We start from the raw sequence: 22,415 nt of genomic DNA on the forward strand, positions 1-22,415 counted from the left end.
TTTGATATCGATGTTTGTTTAGATTAAATTTATATTTAGAAAAATGCGTGTCTTATACTGTTAAATATAAATTATAGATATATACTGTTAAATATAACTTATAGATATATACTGCTAAATATATCTCGAGAGCAAGAATCAACAATATATGTATGTACGTAAATGATTAAATGTAGCTTTGTATTGTTACGTAATCTGAATTTTCTAGAACCTCTCCACATGCCTATAAATATAACCAACGCAACGCGCCAAAGAAAGAGTAATTATTATTGGTTTGCTATAGTTGTTGTGGTATAAATTTCGGAAGCTATAACTATGATTGTTATAACGCCTATTAATCGGAAAACCTAGAACATTTATAAATTTCGAACGTTACAAACCATTTAACTTGGCCTGTAATCGGCGTGTGATCAGCGAGAACTACAGGGCTAGTTAGCTCCCAATTAAGTGAATTGTACCTACATCAACTCGAAATTAACTCCACCATTGTGAATCCTCGGTAAGATATCAAGAAAATTCCAGACCAGAAAGAAGACTTTATATTATTTGTAAGTTTTGTATATAAATCATTGTTTGTAATAACTATTATTATAAATTGTATTGTTGTTTGTATATTAAAACATATTTATATTAAAAAAAGAAAACTGTGTGTATCAATATTGTTGGCAAATATCATAAATAGGAGATATATTTAACTACTAAATTTAAATTATCATTTAGCTCGGTTTCAGACCATACACAATTGTAATGTATTACAACAGGTATTAATGCCATTATTCGACATTCTAAAACCAGTGTTAACATCAGGTTAAACTGTCACTGTGTTGTCACCCCACAATCTAGCAGTACTATTAACATTCAGTTAATTTGTTAATGTGTTGTCACTCAAATCTAAAGCCATTACAGAAGCTTGCGAATTTAAACTTCATAAAAGTTGTTTTGGTTTTAATAACGAATTTTCCATAATTGAGCTACGCAGATTTCAAAAATAATATTCGATTTATTCTATCGCGTAAGGATAATTTACAAATCGGGAAGAAAAGAAAACTCTTACTTGGCTCAAATTATTATTTCGTTTACCACAATGAACATTTTTGTACTATTATGTTTTTTAACAAAAATACAAACAAACTTAATAAAATGGAAGAACAATGATGTCAAACAAATATGCATCCTCATTCATCATGATTTTTTTTGTGTGTGAAATCTACGTCTTTTAGTCTCAAAACTACGGGATGTGGTTACGTATTGCGTTATGACGTTTCGTGAATGTACGTGATGGAGAAAAAAAGGATATCATTTTCGGATTCAACACACAGGAATTACTGTAGAACATGTACACATTTCAAGACAATAAAACCATCGCAGGCCTGTGTTATTAACATCTAGTTAAACTGTCAATGTGTCGTCACGCGACAATCTAAAAGCACTATTAGCATTCGGTTAAACCGTCACTAAGTTGTGACTCAACAATCTAAGAGTGCTATTAACAACCGGTTAATTTGTCAGCGTGTTGTCACACGAATCTAAAAGCATTATTAACATCCAGTTAAACTGTCAGTGTGTCGTCACGCGACAATCAAAGAGTACTATTAACATCTAGTTAAACTGTCGCTGTGTAATTTTTATTTAACATTCCACATTACTATGCAGAATATGGCTGATCCTATGATGTTTAATATTAGAAAGAACATGATCAACAACGATTTCACACAAAACATCTTCTAAACAAGATAAAATAATAAAGTTTCTTACAGAAATAGGTTACTAGGGCACTTTGCTGATGAGTTAAGGCTTATATCCGTAGGGTGTTTGGAATTAAATGATATCAGACTACTTATAAAGGTTGCAAATAGTATGTGGGAAATACCCGACGTAAATCTATTATTCTTCAAGGTTTTAGATAAAGTCACCAAATGTTGTTTATCACACTCAGTTCCAATAACCTGTGGGTTAAAAATAACCTATTTTTATCTTCTTTGATCATGGAATCAACGCATTAAATAACAGGGGTTATACAGAGTTCAAACTCTTACGTAAATTGAACTTTGACTTAAAATTTATGAGAATTCGCGAAGTGTTCTTAATTGGAATATACATGTATATTTTAATGTTGTTTGTTATCAATTTACGATATTTAGCTACGAAAAAAAAGTATTTTCAACTTTTTAGGAATAGTCATACACCTCAAATTATTAGCTAAAAATCATATGTATAATACTAAAACATTAGAAAATAAATATTATGACATTCCAAATTACAATAATAACTATGGAACAAGAGTATGGGAGTATAAAATACCATATATAAGGAACCAACTTCCCACGGAGTTATGGAATATAAATATAATTGCATAGTTAAAAAATATAAATAAAAGATTGGTGATGTTCATAGACAACTGATTAATATTCATTGAATGGTACTTTATGCATATATGATTAATATTATATTAATTTAAATTTTTTATTATCTATGCTATTGCTTGTTTGTGATAAAAGTACAATAGAAGTACAGGATATTATGTTTTTGTGTTATGTTCAATAAGTTGTTGATTTCAGATATACGTTAATGTAAAAATGAAGATTGAAATATATTTCTAATATGAATTGGGCCTTTTCGTGTTTTGTATATTTATATTTATTAGTTTATATAGAAAGTTTTGGTCACAGTTATTGAGGAGTTTTCCACAGATAAGCTGATTAAACTTCGTTGAAAAGTTTTTATATTCATATGTATATTTTTTATTGATATTTACATATTGTATGTGACAAAAAAAAATCATAGACTCAAAAAATTAAAATATTGTAAAATAAAACGGATAATTAAGGATAAAAGAACAGAATTGCAAGTATACTACGTTCCTTATAGGATTTTACACATCATTGTAAAATAAAACGGATAAATAAAGATAAAAGAACAGAATTGCAACTATGCTACGTTCCTTATAGGATTTTACACATCAATGTAAAATAAACGGATAAATAAAGATAAAAGAACAGAATTGCAACTATGCTACGTTCCTTATAGGATTTTACACATATTCAATTGTGCATTTTAGTTCTCTTTTTATTCCTTTTAATTCGTGTATACAAAAAGATTATTCAATTTTTGAGAATGCCTTTATTAAAGTTATTGAAGATAAGTTTCAAGCAATAAAAATCAAAGCTCCATATGAGAAAATGGCTACATTATAGCAAAACTCTCGAACTTAGAGAACTTGTTTGTTTGTTTTTTAAGTACAAAAGCTGCACAGTAGTCTATATACACTGTACTCATCGCAATAATCGATCCAATGTCTCTAACAGTTGTTCAAAAAAGTACTGGAAAGTAGTGCTCAGGAGAGTTTGTAGTCACCGAGGGTTCGAGGGGTGAAAAGTAGGGAGGGCTTAGAGTGCAGTTTATCATCATCAAATAAAATTGTATCCGAAAAAGGTTTACAGAGTCACCATACGCACACTCGTATTTTTACAGTTTTTTTATAATAAAGTGAACTCTATATTCCTTGGCAAACTTTTAATTTGCTTGCTTGTTTCTCATGTTAGTATAAGGATTTTATGCATTAATCTTGGTAGACAGTACGTCTGTACGTGTATCTTGAAAGAAGAATTATTTGCTGTCTTAAATATTTCAAAAGATACTTTTCATTATTTATAGAAAAAATCCTGTGTTTCTTATCGCTCAGTAAATCGTGGCTAGGGAATTAATGAGTTTTTCAAATTAAACATAAAATATTAACTATTTCTATATATTTTAAAAGATATTGCCATAAAAAGGTTGAGAGAAAACGTTCAACAGCAGCTTGGATGGTGTGGTCAGTTTGTTTCTCATCAGAAAGTTTACTAGAACACGTACTAGCGAACGCTATAAGTAAGTTTATTTGCTTCATAATTTGACACAAAGATACATAAAGCGCTTTCTGCGCATTGTAGATCATAATTTTGAATTGATAAACTAGAGAGAGAAGACAAATAGTCAACAACACCCTCCATCAACTCTTCGGCTACTCTTTCCTGAGCATATAGTAGGATTTGACTGTCACTTTTATAGCGTACCCACATCTACAAAGTGCGGAATGCGTTTTTACCATTAAGGACCACAAACCACGAATCCTCAGATTTATAGTAAAAGAAAAAACGATAATCACTAGGCCACGCCCTGCCTTGGTGTGGTCAAACACTTAGTTTGGTAATTTCATCATGAACAGTATATTATGTGACATATGAACTAAATGGTCAGGTCAGATACCCTTAAAATCCAGCCTTCATCAGTGGCTCAGCGGTAAGTCCAGAGACTTATAACGCTAAAATTCGGGTTTTGATACCTGAATTTATGTTCAGCAAAGATAGTCCATTGTGTTGCTTTGGTTTACTAACAAATAAACAAAAACTAACCTAAGATTCAGAAGTAGACATTCCTAATTTATAAAGGCTGACCACGGAGGACCAGACAACAATACAAGGTTACTCTTAACAGCAATTAACTGTCGCAACTATAACTTCCACAGATCTTGTAACGTTCGTTTGATTTTAGTTACTACTGGTTAACTCAATGTTCTTTTCTGTGACTAATCCGGATGTTACAATCACATCCCTTTTAATATTAGTTTATTTATTATTTAAAACTTTAATCTTGCAAACTCAACTACCAAGTCAAGGAGTCATCGTACCTGTGTTGCTGTTGTAAGTTTCTCCTGGAACATGTAAAGATGCTTCGTTTAGTCTGTCACCGATAGTTTTAAGCCACCATGAACTACCTAGCACTAGGTCTATCGGATCCGGCTAAACGGGTTGGCATAACTCCTCATCCCAATCTCACCCCTCTTCCTAAGGCCGGGTCACACCTACGTACGCCCTACGTTCTGTTCTCCTCAGACCTGCTTATTCCTGATCATGTAGGAACAGCCATCTTTAGCTAGTTATCACATGAACCTTCACCTGTATACTCAGGTGATTGCTATCCAAAAAGCCGACAGTCATTTTCGTGAAAATTGAGAATAAAACAATGTCCGTTATGAGATGTACATACTCACATCTTCTAATTAGAGTTAAAAATATATACTCTGAACATAGTAACTGATGACAAATTATGACTTAAAAACTGTAACATTAGTAATTTTTCAAGTTCTCAATCACTCATGCATGTATTCTATTTTTCAGCCGGTCTATTTGTTTCACGTGATACATTAGCTCTATGCTATGCCAAATTCAAAAGGAATAATATTTGATACAGTTCAAACAATCAAAGAGATCTTATATTTTTAATTACAGTGAGATATTGTTGGCAAGTTCCATATTTGGTGACTCAGTATCCGCGATTTTCTCAAAATGGACTATACCGTTTAGAAACAACTTTTAATATTGTACGGACTGAATATTTAAGCCGAACAATTGAATTATTTGCGATATGTCAGATCAACCTGACCAAAAAGAAAAAAAAATAGAAAATAAAAATAAAAATCTGCATTTTCAAGATTTTTATCTGCCTTCTTCAAAATAATTAGTCAAAACCTGAAAAGTTATTTCCATTTAAATATATACGATATTTTTAACCTGCTTGAACGCCTGTTAAGAAGAAGCAGTGCAAGCGAATTGAAGAGTCGCCACCCAATTTACTCTGAAGATGAAATACGGATTCAGTCTCAGAGGAATAATAATACACGCTCAATTATTCTATTCAACGTACATTCACCTGGTTCATCCAACTTAATCCAAAAATACACATTCAGTTAATCCAAGCACTTTACTTCAGTAAATAATACACACTGTACACCAAACATACATCGAAAAAATAATATATATTCAGCTAGTTCACCTAACTTATTAAAAAAATACACAGTCAGTTAATCCATCCACCTTACTTCAGAGAATAATACACACTGTACACCAAACATACTCCCGAAAAAATAATATACATTCATCTAGTTCACCTAACTTATTAAAAAATACACATTCAGTTAATCCGTCCACCTTACTTCAGTAAATAATACACACTGTACACCAAACATACTTCGAAAAAATAATATACATTCATCTAGTTCACCTAACTTATTAAAAAAATACACATTCAGTTAATCCGTCCACCTTACTTCAGTAAATAATACACACTGTACACCAAACATACTTCAAAAAAATAATATACATTCATCTAGTTCACCTAACTTAATCAAAAAATACACATTCAGTTAATCCGTCCACCTTACTTTAGAGAATAATACACACTGTACACCAAACATACTTCGAAAAAAATAATATACATTCATCTAGTTCACCTAACTTATTAAAAAAATACACATTCAGTTAATCCGTCCACCTTACTTCAGTAAATAATACACACTGTACACCAAACATACTTCGAAAAAAATAATACACATTCATCTAGTTTACTCCGCTTACTCTGAAGAAAGAACTTCAATACAGTCAGCCAATACAGTTAAGCATATTCGATGTTTGATTAGTTATTGTATTTATTAGTATTTTAATATTTTACTTATTTTGGTTGTTGTTTGTTATTAAGTACAAAACTACACAAAGGGCTATCTGTATTTTGCCCACTACGGGTATCAAAACCCGGTTTCTAACAATATAAGTTCGCAGACATACCACTGTGCCACTGAGGGGGGGGGGGCAATTATTTTGGTGTAACGAAATGTAATGCTTTTCATTTAAGCATGGTTAACATGTATTGTACGCTTTAATTATATGCTCGGTGGCTCAGATTTTAAACGCTAAAATTGGGTTGTTTCGATACCCTCGGCGGGAAAAGAACAGATAGCCACTTGTGTAGCTTTGTGATTATCAACAAATAATGTTACTCTAGTGAAAACGAATACTGAGCGTAAGAGAAAGAGTGAAATAAAGGTTTGGTTTGAAGTTCACGCATAGCTAGCTACACGACTAGTGGTATCATCATCATTAGATATTATTAGTCAAAGAGCAATATTCAGTTAAGTGAAATGCAGAAGAAAAAGCTTAGATGATGAAAATATCACAAAAAAATCTGAGAAAAAAATATTTGAAAATAAATTTAGCAAAATTAATAGTATTTCCAGCTTGGTAGACTTTTATTCCACACATGCCATGGAAGAGGTGATTTGTTCCTTGAATCGCTGCAAAAATTGATGAAATGTGACTCCACGTATAGAGAAAATCAAATGTAATATTTCTTCTCTGGCTGCTGAGCAGATACCGTAGAGTTCTAGAAAGAATACAAAGTTGGAAAAGAAGATGGTAGAGTATTTTGACCATCTTCTCGAGGGTAACAAGCTCTAGTCTAATTAAGTTTACAAATTACAGAGAATGTAGAGTTGAAAAGGGTAATTGATATTTTTTCGATAATTATTGATGGTGTCTGTTGCTTATCTTAACGTAAACGGACTAACAATGAAGTCAGATGCCTGTGGTAAGTGGCTTGATGAGACAATGAGAGCTGAAAAACATGTCTACACTCAAAGAGTTGCGTGTGGTAAAAGAACGAAATACCTTTGGAAGTTCAGTTTGGGATTCTATTGGAGATATACATGATGGAGAGAAAAAAGAATGAAAGAACAAAAATAATCGTGACAGTAATTAAGGGGAAAATCCCGCGGTGGTTATTAAAGTGAATTTACGTAGGATGATGAAAGAAAAAAGAATAGCAGACTTGTTAGACAAGTAATGAATAAACAAACGTAGAACGAAATAACAAAACTAGATATATATAGTAATCAAATACTCTTGAATGGCAACAAGTGGAGATAGCTGCTGGAAAATAAGAGAAAAATTTAAATATCAAGACAAGCTGCATTATTAAGTAAAAACCCTAAAGTAACATAATGTGGAAGAATGACTCATATGGAGGAACGAGAAGTTGTATGTGTCCCAATACAATAAGGCAGTGAATAAATTACAGTTCAGAGAAAAATCAACCCGAAAACGTAACATGAAATAAGACAACAGTCTGTTTGTTTTATTCAAGCACAATGAGATATCTAATCTGTATTTGTTGTGGGGAGCGATCCCCGAGTTTTAGCATTATAAACCCTCTTGAGCTTCCCGTTAACTCATCGGGGAATACAAGAAACCAAAGTAAATTTACCAAGAAAAATTATTATATAAAAGAGGAAATCAAGGAGCAGCATTTGGTTAGAAATGAGATGAATCGCTAAGAAAAGCTTAGTGGTCAACTATGTGGACTCAAGGACCACACAGTTCGAAATGGTGAAGTCATTAAGATGAAATATTCTTTCGACTAGTGGTGCCATTAGCAATAGAAATGTTGGACGAAGAGTTTTTATTTCGAACAAAGGACCTAACCGAACAAAACATCGTGTTTGTTGCTTATGGAGATAAAACACTGTTTATCTGTGCAGGACACTCTTTGAAAAACCTTACTTGAGTTTCTGGTTGTTTCTTGAACATTTAGACTTGACAGACGCGTGACTAACAGCAGAAGCTAGTTTGTTTATTGAATGTTTGCTTATGATAACATTATCGAACTTGTGAGGCTATAAAAATGACATTCCAATCGTGCAAGTTAATGTTTTTATGGTATTTTGATGTTGATGAACTAGATGTGGTATAGATTGGACAAGGTGGCTGATAGACGCACTTCTGATAACTGTAGAAGATGGATGAGACGAGCTGATATTATTCTGATTGATACGTGAACAGAACCATTTGGCAATTTACAAAAACTTTGGAGAAACACTGGACTTTAAAAATAACATTAATATACTTATTGAATGTGATGAGTTTCGGGAGTGGACAATTAGCTGTAGGAGCAGCAATAACTTGCTTGTTAAGGTCAGCAAGAAAAGTACTGAATGCAGTAGTGGACAGCTGAACTGCAGGATATAGAAGATTCAAGTTGAGCCACTTCGCATTACACTATAGGAAATGATTTTTGAGTGGAGGTTTCAGAAGTTATTAGGCACTTGGAAATAGGACAACGTGAGTCGTCTTATTTCATCTTATGAACCAGAATAGGTTAGGAAGTCTACAGACGCAGGATCCTGTGTGATCATCTGTGTTATGTATGATCTTCAGGAAGAGATGAGAAGTCTACAGACTCAGGGTCCTGTGTGATCATCTGTGTTTATGTATGATCTTCAAGACTGCCGTGTGGTCCACAACCGACTAAAGTAAATACTGTTTTTTTCCTAAAAATAATATACAATTACGAGCTCATAAGATCTTCTCTATTTCATTTCTGTGTTCAAACTTAATATTATTAAACCAATAAAGTTATTTTACAACGTGTAACATGACACTTTCTGTTACTTTCACAACGACACTAAAACTAAGTGGAATTTTTTTAGATGATTTTTAGTTGAAGAGGAAATTAATTCAAAAATGGAAGACAAAATCTAAAGAAAACGTAAGTTGTGCGTTTGTTATATTATATACAAAACTACTGAGCAGAGAGAAGATAGACAATCAGTAGCACGTGCTGTCTATGCGGAGCATGTCCAGAGGAATATCGTGTCTCTGAGTTTAGACCTACGACCGCAGCTTGGCACTCTAATCACTAGCCACCTCCGGCCCACTTATAAAAATGAGTGAAAAGGAACAAAATAGCATATCCAGATATAGTTAAGGCAAAAGCTATGTAAGTTCTAACTTTTTAGTTTGACGTCTGATACGGTGATCCAGTGAGTTTTTAATCATATATATAGAGTTCTAAACTTAAACAATTCAGAAACGATCTTATGAACTTTATCAGTTCTTTTGGTTCTAGCTATACAGATTGGTCAAATGAGCATAAAAAGTGTTATTGGGTTGTAAAGTCATTGCTATAATCAGATTTGCAATTAAAATTAAATATATTATTGACTATTATTTAATTGTTGTAAGTCGAAACACAAGAAAATACGACCTATTGTATTAGATTGCATTGACTCATCAGTTGGTACCTTTGCTGTTCACTATATTTTGGCCATAATTCACACCACATCTTACAATGTTCGACTAACTTAAGAGATTGAATCTGGTCCTAAATATACACATTAATCATTAATGAAAATAGTATCGTAATTATAATTCAGTAAATATTGTGTACATACAATACATTTCATTTAACAATACACAACATATTTTGTTTTTGGAAAACTACTTAACATGTAGCACCATACGAATAATTTAATTATTTGGGATCTGCTAAGTTTGTTTGTAATTAAGCACAAAGCTACACAACGGGCTATCTGTGCTCTGCCCACCACGGGTATCGAAACACGGATTCTAGCGTTGTATGTCCGCAGACATACCGCTGTGCCACTGGGGGGCTACGAATAAAGAAGAAGAAACAAGCGCAAGACTAATTCTACACAATTTCTATAACGTTTTCAGCCATCTAGATATTTTACAATATGTTGAAAAAAAAAGAATAAATTGTTAAAAAGTACATTTTATCAGTAACTTACCATTAATAACAGTTTTTACAAAAATATATATTGTTATTTAGTACGTAAATATATGCAAAGATGTAGTGGCGCCATCTATTTGTTATAAGAAAAACTGCGTAGACTTAATAGAATATGTGACAGATGTCACCCAATTGGCTAGTGGCAAATTTACAGCCTTACAACTCTAAAATGTGGGGTACAAATCGTTGTGGTGGAAAAAGCGCATGTAGTATTTTGTGTATTATTGCGCTAAAACAAAGATGTGATAATTAGGTTCAGATAATTTGTTATAATATAAATTGGTAGCAGTTTTTTTATTATTATTTCAAAATTTATAACTTCATAATATTTTATATGAGGCATTGGAATATACAAAAACAGTAATGTTAAAAATTCTCAGTTGATGATCCACATAGTTTCCGAAGTGTCACTGAAAATATTATTATATTTAATGAAAATATATAATCTAGTCTCTAGTATTTTCATCAGACCTATACTGATGTAATTCTATTATGTGTGAAAACTGCTGTTGGGTTAGGTCTAAGTTTATGAAGACATTGTAGATGATGAAAAAGTCCAAAGACCTCAAAACATTTGGAAACGCTAATACATGTTTTTTCCACTAGATGCCATCACAATCGTAGTTTGTATTGACCCGAAATTAACTAGGTAAAATTAGGTATAATATACATTCATTTTACATATGTTTAATTTTTTTTAGAGCTTCCTTTAATTGCACTTACCCAAATACATTACATAATTTTATGATAATTTTTACTTCACGCAATTTTTTAAACTATCATATTCTTTAGTATTACAATAGCTTCTTGATGATATTTTGTTTGTTTGTTTGTAATTAAGCATAAACGTACACAATGGGCTATCTGTGCTCTGTCCACCATGGGTATAGAAACCCGGATTCTAGCGTTGTAAGTCCGCAGACACCCCGCTGTGCCACTGGGGGGGGGGCAGTGATGATATCTAGAACGTGTTATTGTGACTTTATAAACGGTCTGGTATTATGCAAAAGAAAATACAGAAAATTTGGGTTTTCATAACCAGAGTTCGCAATGAAAGAAATAACTTTTTTTTCATTGATAGAGTATCTCATTTAATCAAGAATCATGTAAAATTTCTTCTCACCTATATCATCTGTGTTATCTTCTTTTATCTTAGATATATCTCTTGTACTTTGATGTTTTCGAAACTGATCAGCTATGTTTTTCTCCTGTTCTTTTCGCTTTTCAAATGTTTTCGTACTTCCCTGGGAATTATGTGGCGAAGGAGGAAACGTCTTGAGTGATGTTTTACTGTTCAAGTTACGAAGTATTTCTAAACTGTCTTCGTTACTTTTGGACTCATCTATATCATCTTTCTGGTTTTTCAACGCCCACTGCTCGATTATTTTTTTCCGGACAACCTGCTTGTCGATTATTCGACGCCTTTCCATTTCTATCTCGTGAAGATTCAGTTCAGAATCTGAGTCTGTTGCATCTGGAACGTATTGAGGATTTGATGTCACATCTTGAACGTTCTCTGGTTTTGATGTCATAGCTGGAATATTTCGAGACTTTTCTGTTGCAGATGGAGCTTTTTGTGAGTTTGAGGCCACATCTTGAACGTTTTCTGGATTTAATGTCCAGTCTGGAAATATCTGTTGCTTAAACAAATAGTCAGTTTCTCTTGTATTTTCTTTGCTTTCTTCTTCACTAGAAAAGTTTTCGTCCATATTAGTAATGAAAACCATTTTTGCTCCAACAATTCCATCTAATTTGACGTTCTTAGAAGTACTGAAGTTTTCCAACTCTACAGTTTCCATGTTTCTTTGTATAATGATACGTATTCCTGTTCAAGTTCAAGATGTTCTTCCCATTTATATTTTGACAATATGTCTTTAAAATCTTTATGAGGATCCCCCTTAGGATCTTCCACTATACTTAAAGTCACAGAAACATTCGTATATTCAATGCTGTTAAGATATAAATCTTTATGGTAGCTATCGGCATACTCTGAGCTTTGTTCAAAAGATTACTCCGACTTCTTGTAATCACCGTTTTCGTGGTCTTCACCCTTTCGTTCGATATGACATTGTGTTCAGCGTTAGTTCCCTCCTATAAAAGCTAAATCTTTCAATCCAATTTTAGTTTCGTGGTCAATGTCTTTCTCCATACATTTTTTCAGTTAGTGGCATTAGTTTCACTTTTCAATACTCTTCGATTGGCTACAGTATGTCGCTAAGGAATTCAAAATATCAAATATTCCAATGGACTAGCAAAGCTTGGAATGGTTAAACTTTCTCCAGAGATGCCTCAGTATATGTGAACCTCATTGCAAATTTTAGCTGGAGGTTTCCAGTAATGGTAGGTAATCTAAAAATATAAGATACAAGTTTTTGAGATGAATATTTAGTAGAGACGTACATCACAATTTGTTTATATAAATTGATCAAAAGACAGTAGTAAAATTAGCTACGCGTATTTTTAGATACTAAAGTCAATGACAAATATCAGCAAACAGCATATTACCAGATTCTCTAAACCTCTCTATCCTTGCTTCTGCTTCAAGTATCGAGTAATAAGAAATACATCATTCAACCATACGGCGAACATACACATAGACGAATTAGAATGAAAATAACTAAAACACTGTCTTTGAAATTATTGGAAGCTTTAAATGTTTCTTCACGATTTTTCAACTGTCAGAGACATTCAAGAGATGATGTCACACTTTATTCGGTTATTATTATAACTAGTGTAGTCTATATTTTTTATAATTTTGTTATTCATGTGTTACAAGGTTAAAGATGTTCTTCCAGGGAGTATACAGTTCTAAAATACTGATCTTATTGATGTTAGAGACACTTTCTTCTTGATTAGAGATGTGCTTAATAATCGTTAACAGTAAAAAAATATCATTGAAATTGTGGCAGAGAGATATGTCTGTGGACTTACAAAGCTTGAAACATAGATAGCCCATTATATAGCTTTGTGTTTAACTATGGACAAATCAAGGAAATTAATCTAAACATCTTAAAGTATTCACCAATGATGATAATATGCATAGCTTAAATTATACAAGTGGAAAACATATTTAAAAAATTTAAAGTGTAGGAATGGGTGCACCAAAAAGTGACGAAACAAGGTAGGAATGGGTATAAAACACTTCTTCTGTACAACCTCACAAGGGGACGTGTCCAACATACGGTCCATGTCTACTTCGTTTATTCTTTCTATCCTGTATGCAATAAGCCAGGTGGACTAAATTTATCAAAGTTAGTTATGCTTATCATACAATGACTAGAGGTTTCTGTGAATCGAATTATTGGAGGCAATACAAGTACTGTAAAGTCTGTTTATACGACCCATAACTTTACAACTTGTCCCTTCTTTTGCAATTGCATGAGCAGGAAATAGGATTTCGTACATTAACTATATAGATGGATTAAAATATAAAGATAAAAAATCGTAAGAGGTTTCTGTGTATCGACGTCATAGATTCGTTACTGTCTGTACTGAAGTATCATAGACTTTTGTACGTACCCATGTGTTATATAATATCATAAACACAGAAAATCGAAGTAGGTACGAGATGGATATTGGACACACCCCTTTGTGAGGTTGTACAGAAGAAGTTTTATGACACCATGCCCATTTCTACCTTATTTCTTCACTTTTTTGGTGCACCCATTCCTACACTTTAATTTTTTTTCCACTTGTTCATGCATTTTTTTTTCATACAAGGTGACATGATCTTATGCATCATTCATTCATTTGTGTTGATATCCTGTATGTATGTCATCAGTGTGGGTGTGCACCATGATATTACGCTACGTATTAGATGCTTGTAAATGCAAACTTGATTAAATTTACAATGCGTTTTATAAATTCCTTGCAAAAAAGCGTAGCTTGTCTTCTAGCCTAGAAAGTGAAGCTTCTCTCAAGGCTCACCCTACGTTGGCATACCCCATACTACTCAAAGATTCCAGATTTTGGAACATAGAGTTGTAGATTGAGAAGACCACACCCTCTTCACAGTTTTATATGACTACACCTACTCAATATACAAAATGAGCGAGCGGACGTATATATTTCAAAATGGCGTCACTTTTCAAGGTAATACTTGATGTACGTCAAATAGCTCTTACTTTAGGTGATGTTTAGTATAGAAAATCGTGAGCTCTAGCACGTGGTCCCTGTGCTATTGTTCTATTAGGTGCACTTATAACTATGGTAAGCCTGTTTATTACACAGCTAGAAGCATTCAACAATTTTAGTCAGTCAATGAGACTGAGAAATTTGTGTTTTTGTAAATATTTAGTATCTGCTCTGCTAACTTTCTCAAGTGGTTCTATGATTTCTAATGTTGTATTTGTTTTGTTTATCACCTAAGTGTGTCTCTCAAATAGTTTGAAGATTTGTTACTTAGTTGTTAAAAGTATATATGGGTAAATAATTTCTATTGAACGTATTGTGTATCTTCCCCATTCCTACTATAAGTACTACGGTACTTATGATATAGGTTTTGAATAGTCCTACAGGGGATCGGTTAAGTTAGTGAATATAAATGGTTTTTAACATTTAAAGCAGCTCTGAGTCTAAATTATTTGTTAGTCTATTTATCTATATTTGTATAAACAACGACATCAAAGTGGGGTATGATAGTTTAAAGAAATATTGGCATTATTCGTCAGTATGGTGATCCTTTTATTTCTATATAAGAAATTCCTTGAACGAGCAAAATAAACAGAGTACCTAACCTGTGGCGCCCTCCTCTGACGTTAATAGGCATGTGCTTTACTGTCTCTCGACTTATTGTACAACTGTTGTAAGCCATTATGTTCTTGCATTGTATATAAATGTGATTAATTTTTAGAACGTAACTCTGTTGCATTTCGTACAAATTATTCAATTTGGAAACTTTTTTTTATTCATAATATGTACGTCGCTTATGAATAAATTTCACAGCAGACGATACTGGCTATTCAGTGTATCAGAATATGTGTTATTTGCTTACGATCATAGGTCAGAAAATATAAGTACATCCCATTGTCATATTTTTCTTCCTTTTTCTTTTGCCGGTGTTGTTGTTATAGGTCTAAATGTAGAATAACAAGAGCTTTATATGTACCGATAACCAAACCACGTGGTCACACAAATAATTATTGTATAATAAAATAAACGTAGTCTGTGGATAGATAGCTGGAACAAGCACCTAATTCAGCAGCAAAAATTTTAAAATATATAAATAAAACTGATATTGTTTCCCTAATAAAAATCCACCTAACAAAATGCATTATCAGCTGTTGTTCGATTACTTTTAAAATTACAGTTAAAGTTACAGGTAAGTGTTCGATTAAAGTTTTTTAATACAGTTCTACTTTATTTTAGTATTGGTTTACTTTAACTCTTATCTCTGTTATGATATAAACCTTACTAAGTAGAAAGCTGCAATCCCATTTCTGGGCTGATCAGTGAGAATATAAATACAGCTTAATGATGAGAGGATCCCCATCCCACCAAACATGCTCGCCCTTTCAGCCGTGGGGGCGTTATAATGTGACGGTCAATCACACTATTCGTTGGTAAAAGAGTAGCCCAAGAGTTGGCGGTGGGTGGTGATGACTAGCTGCCTTCCCTCTAGTCTTACACTGCTAAATTAGAGACGGCTAGCGCAGATAGCCCTCGTGTAGCTCTGCGCGAAATACAAAAAACAAACGAATGATGAGAGGTTTGTTGTGTTATTCCTTACAGTTTCGTTTTCCTTTATTGCGGGCTTCGATTTGGCCCAACTTGTCATGTGTATTGGGGACGTATTTACCCTCTCACAAATACCACAGGGGACGTATTTACCCTCTCATAAATACCACATGGACATTATAGAAAATTGCTAATAATTAAAAGTATACATTTAACAGATGTTATTAAGAAAACATATAAAACTCTGTTGATTTTGAAGGTAAATATTTTCTTCTTCTTTTTACAAAAATGGTTGCTCCATTCAGTAAACGTTCTTTGCTTTCACGAGTATTTATCACAGCATTAGTAAACAGTAAAAAATAATAAAAAATCGGAGAATGGAAGATTACCTCGAGTATGTGGAGATAAAGGATCACGTGAGATGTACTCGAAGTATTACGTACTTTTTATAAAGACTAATTCAAGTGTATGAAGAACCTAATTGACTTAGTCGAAAAAAGTACCTTTATACTATGCCAAAAAATCAAAACCAAAAACGCTCCCATTTAATACAGATATATGTTCTCTACTGTATATGTATCTATACGTACACAGCAATAGATCTTTTTTACAGCCGATACCTAATAAAAGCCGGCTATATAAAACAAAGGTGTAATTACATACACCACTATCAATGTTTCATATGTTTCTCAACGGGGAAAGGAAGTGGTTTTGATAAACATCTTGAATCAGAGGGAATAATGTTCACAAACGTTCCCATTGAACGGATGAACCAGCTTTACGTTCAGAAACAAGGCTAAGACGCTATGTGTCTCTGTCGACAGTTGATCACGTGGTTTAGTAAACAGACAAAGGGAAGCGCATTAACAACTTGATCCCACCCTTGAACACCCTACATCCCATAGACCATGAGAAAAACATGGTTGTTTGAAAAACAATCCAGCAACTTTCATACTTTGACCTTGAATCCCTTTGGAATATTCAACATTTTCTAAGGCGTCAACTTGCCAAGATTGTTTGAGATTGACTCAATAGACTGGGAGTAATTAACCAACAGGCTTTACAAAATAGAAATAGGGTTCAATAAGTTCAATTTTGACCCCCTTAGGACATTTCCCATAGTTCATAGTTTCTACATAGAAACTTTGGTTGAGATTGGCCCAATAGGCTCGGAGAAGTTGGGGTGCAAACAAACATACATTTCGTCTTTACATATATATAGATAACTACATTATATATAACAATCTGTAAAAAAAAAATATATATATATACCAGATGACATCGAAAGATAAACAATGCAAATTGTTAAATACTATATCGACCGTATACAAAGGTTTTTGATCTTCTCATTTGAACTCAAGCCCTAAACATGAAACTAGTTTAAAGGTATTGCAGTCGCAGAGCTTCGAAATTTTTGGCGAAAAGTAAAGCTTTCTAAGAAAAGTAAACTATATTTCACACCAATAATTATACTGTAAAGTATAACTTTAAAAGGCTTTTACCTTCTGCGTGATTTAAACATACTTACTATTTACAAGTAAGTAGCTGTGTTACGCTTCTGGATTGCAAATTCCAATGGCTTTAAAAAAAACTTTATTAAAGCAAATAACTGAGTAGCAAAATCGATAGTATTAGCTTCTCTAGCTGGACTTAGAAACTATTTTAAAAACTAAGGTAGATAAAATTTGATAAATTAACTCTATGGGATATTTTCTAACCTTATCTTTAACATTAAACTATCACAGATTAAAAGTTTTTTTCTTTAGCTTCAAATGTGTGTAATGCTTTCCTTCTCCAGTGTATAAGTTTTTGGTGAAACTAAGTAGTCGTTTATCGGCGAGATCATTGTGAATTTGGAAATAAACATTTCTTTCACAAATTTGATTGTGTTTTCCCATTCATTTACTACACTCACTTTAACAAGCAATCTCTGACTTAACGGCAGAAAATCTGAATATTTTGGTAGATGGTGGGGAGTATTCCATCAGATACAGAAATCCAGAAGCTTAGGGGTGGGATTCATGGTTGTGTAGGGCATGATTCGGGAATTAATTTGCTGTTTCTTTGATCCGAATAGTCGTTAAGGTGTTTCTATTCTACCAAATCCGAACACCCACACGCTATGTTTATGCTATTTCTCCAATAATTTTAGTACTCCTCTCTCCTCTTATCCTTGCAATAATCTTCGACTTCACTCAGAAAAAAGTATTAGTATTCGCCGTTCCTTACCTGATCTCGAATCGGTCTTCTCTTCTATTCTCGTCTCCATATGAGGGAAAGTCGCCGTATACATCCGTAAGTTTACTGCTCCTGTATATAAACGTGCTTTTCTTTGGGTGCTTCACAGCACCTCCTCCGTCGAAGCTTCTCTGACTTCTCTTACGGATAACTTTTGAGCAACTGGTGAGTCATCGTGAACGCACCCACACCTGCTACACTTGTAACACCTCAGACATATCGTTACTTTACATGTGCAGTTAGCTTTGAATCCGACCTCCTTTCCATTTCGACAAAAACAAACTCTCAGAGATTCTGGCTCGTTGTCTTAGCAGTTTCTCACAAGTTTCATATGCACTTCAAGAATGGTGAGTGTTCCGAATTAGGGTAAAAAAATCACCCATCTCTACTGACAAAAAAACAATCACAACTTCTTTGGATGTTATCCAATTATAGATCAGCGTACACCTCTGTATTTATCATAAAATAAAACATATTCCTGTAAATTAAAAAAAAAAGATTAAATGCCGGATATGGCTCCTACAAAGTGTTCTACCATTTCTGCTGCCGTGGAGTCAGAGATTGCTTGTTAAACTAAGCATGAAATTACTTTCAACAACGCTTATCATGAAAATTATCTGCATGGTTTGAAACTCTACTAATAAATGGGAACGAAACATGTTATTAGAGGCGTTTGGTCTCATTAAGTTAAAATATCTTTATAAGAAGGGAAATATGGAGTCCTTTTTAAAGCTTGTAACAACGTTTACAGTTAACCACAACTGTTTAAGACAAAATGTTTTTGTTTGTGATGAATAAAGGTACTACGGAAACAGCAACAAACATTTGACACATGCAGTGGCGTAGGAAGCAAGCCCCACCCCCAACTCCCCTTTTCAATCTGTATCACAATTTGGAAAATTACTTTCAGGAAAAGCAGGAGAATTCATAAAATTTAATCCAGAGCCCAAAAGCTTCCAGTGCTTTAAAGCTATCCCTGGATCCCGGCCGTAATGAGTGCGTCTATGGCGCACATTCCTTTGTTTCGCTCGTTCAAATAAACTTTGAGCCCCCTACTTATAATTAGCCTCCTATACCTTTCAGATGTGAGAAGTAACACATTTAATACTCGAACGTTTCAAAATACAAATATTCTATATTCAGTAAGCCTTATTAAAAATAGGATAGGCATACATTCCAGAATTATTACAATACCACAGTTTTAGAGGAGTTATACAAGTTAATCAGAACAAACTTAACTTTAACGAATTTGTGTTATTATCTAGAGTTGGAAGTTCATTTATAATTGTTAGACTCTCTTTAATTAAAAGTTCAGTATTTGATGTTCCATATGAGATGACCCTGAATTTTTTTAATCAGAATGGGGTAGATGCTCCTTTTATTATGTAAGAGGATGGTGGAATCTGGAGGATTTGATAATTGTTTACCAGTTCTGGTTGATACTCCCATATGTTCGCAAGTGTAACTGGCGTATAGTTTTGCCAATATAATTGGCATTGCAGCCACCAAATGTGCATTTATACACGATCCTGGAACATATAGGAGTAGGCAATCAGTATTTAAATCTGAATAAATGTTTTATCCTAAATGGTGATTACATCATTTTTAGTTTAGTCTATGGATAAAAAGTTTTAATTATTCTTACAGTTTGTTACTCTAGAATAAACTTTTGTGCGGCCCGGCATGGCCAGGTGGTGAGGGCGCTTGACTCGCAATCTGAGGGTCGCGGGTTCGAATCCCCGTACCACCATATATGCTTCCCCTTTCAGCCTTGGGGGGCTTTATAATGTGACTACAATTCCACTATTCGTTGGTAAAAGAGAAGCCCAAGAGTTGGCGGTGATGCTTCCCCTCTAGTTTTTCACTATTAAATTAGGGACGGCTAGTGCAGATAGCCCTCGTGTAGCTAGTTATGCGAGAATTTCAAACCAAACAAACAAACAAAATAATACTTTGTTTACCTTAAACAAGAAATGACCAGTTTTTTGTTTGTTTCGGAATTCCCTACAAAGCCACTCAAGGACTACATGAGCATAACCGTCCCTAATTTTGAAATGATAGATTAGAGAAAAGGCAGCTGGTCATCAGCACCCACCGCTAACTCTTAAGCTACTGTTATTAAACTCAATAGTGAGACTTCACCGTCACCCTTAAAACGCATCTAAGCCCCAAAGTGCAAAGCGCGTTTTTTGAAGCAATGGATCGCGAAGCAGATATCCTCGGATTCACAGCTAGGCATTAGACCACGCCCGACTCAAATAAGAAGAAAACAAACTTGAAGATGAGCAGAAAACGTCACGAGGAATAAACTGGATAGTTAAAGTTATGTTATATTAATTTTGTTTGTTTTCAGTATCCTGTTTGATGAAAATGAAGCATTTAAACATTATAGTAAAAGTATGGTTGATACGGAGGACAAATTCAAAATAAATACACCAACCTTGCGAAACACTTAAAATACCATAATATATATTATTATAGGTAAAACAATTTAAAATACTCACATTTTGAGATTACTTTTATCAAAGACTAAAATAATTCGCACCTGAGAAATTGTGACATATATTTCTCATGTTAATTTGAACCCTCACATATCCAAAATAAAATATTTTCAATGTTAAAACCGCTTATAAGATGATACACCAAAATATGAGATTGTTTTAAAAAATAACTTTTTATCTCCATGTTATCAGGATACAGGAAACACGTCTAAAATAATTTCTTTTTTCTGCTTATCGAGATGTATGAATTACAGAAAAGATGAGTCGGATTTTGTTCAAGGCACACTACAGAAAGTTATTTAAAAGTAATTAAAATTCGCGATATTTCGCTACTGGAATAACACAAAATAAAACATTTATCTATTTTTCAAGCTAAAACAACCGATTAAATATGTATCAAACCATACATCCTTCAGTTCAATAGTTGATATGATCTATACAGTAATGAAATACATTTAATTCATAAGCAGACTTTTCTTGAAGGAAAGTTGTTCACAACACGAAGAGATAATAAGCAATGAGGGCAAAGATTAATGATAAAAAATGAGAAACTCGAGCTGACTATCATACTTAGTTGATTATTCCAGGAACAAATGAAAACAAACGAGACAATCTGAACAAATAAAACAAATCTTTCTCAATTTAGTCATATAGTTATAACTCAAGCGTTATTGACCTTTTAGGATGTGACTTTTGTTGGTTTGTCTATCCCTAAAAGATCAGGGGTTCAACTGTTGAGATGAAGTGGATTCCAAATAATACCAAACAAAAGAATAATGGATTCCTTGTAATTAATTATGCTACCGAAAACATCTTCTCACTAGTGTTTGAGAAACTTAATAAAATATCTTTCTTAGATATAATGAAAAATGACATTAATTTTTTAAGTTTTCTTTCTTAAGAAAATATTATAATAAGTTATTCTAATGTTAAGAAAAATTCCGCAGTTTTAACTTTAATTCTGAGCATTTTAAAAAAGCCCCCCCCCAGTGGCACAGCGTTATGTCTGCGGACTTACAACGCTAGAATCCGGATTTCGATACCCGTGGTGGGCAGAGCACAGATACCCCATTGTGTAGTTTTGTGCTTAATTACAAACAAACAAATCTAAATTTGGACTCTTACCATGATTACACTTAAAACATGATTCTTTTTATACAGTTTAGCCGGCATTCTTTCTCCTTCAGTCTTTGTTGTCATTCACAATTATAAAAACACTCAGAGGAAATTTGTTTTTCTTTAGAAAACAGAAACATCCATACTTTTAAAAGTCTATAATGAGATAAAATAATTAAAACACCATACACTTAAATACTACTTTTCTTAGTAGTTGTTAATAGCACCGAAACGTTTTGTTTTCTGTCAATGTTCACGAAATAACTAATGATCTTTATTAAATAAATACTACAGTTAAAAACAACACCTTCTTTTTCTTTACACAATAAATATTTTTACTTGGGACTGATCAGCATTATACTCGAAATTTCGACTCTCCTGAAATTGATGCGTTAGAGCGTCTAAATAAATAGTAACTGTAAATCAGTCCCAAGTAAAAAACATTTATTGTGTAAAGAAAAAAGAAGGTGTTGTTTTTTAACTGTA

At 33.3% G+C, this 22,415-nt stretch overlaps 1 protein-coding gene across 1 annotated transcript in view; it reads right to left on the minus strand.

The window, feature by feature from the left end:
• Positions 1-22,415, minus strand: part of LOC106458176 — a 65,962-nt gene that overhangs the window by 27,327 nt on the left and 16,220 nt on the right. Inside the window, exon 2 of the mRNA XM_022384313.1 lies at positions 11,522-12,747. Coding sequence (XP_022240021.1) covers positions 11,522-12,197 — 676 coding nt within the window. The 5' untranslated portion in view covers positions 12,198-12,747. The remainder of the gene's footprint in view (positions 1-11,521; positions 12,748-22,415) is intronic.

Source organism: Limulus polyphemus, unplaced genomic scaffold (assembly GCF_000517525.1).
Source record: "Limulus polyphemus unplaced genomic scaffold, Limulus_polyphemus-2.1.2 Scaffold425, whole genome shotgun sequence".
In the NCBI taxonomy this organism is placed as follows: Eukaryota; Metazoa; Arthropoda; class Merostomata; order Xiphosura; family Limulidae; genus Limulus; species Limulus polyphemus.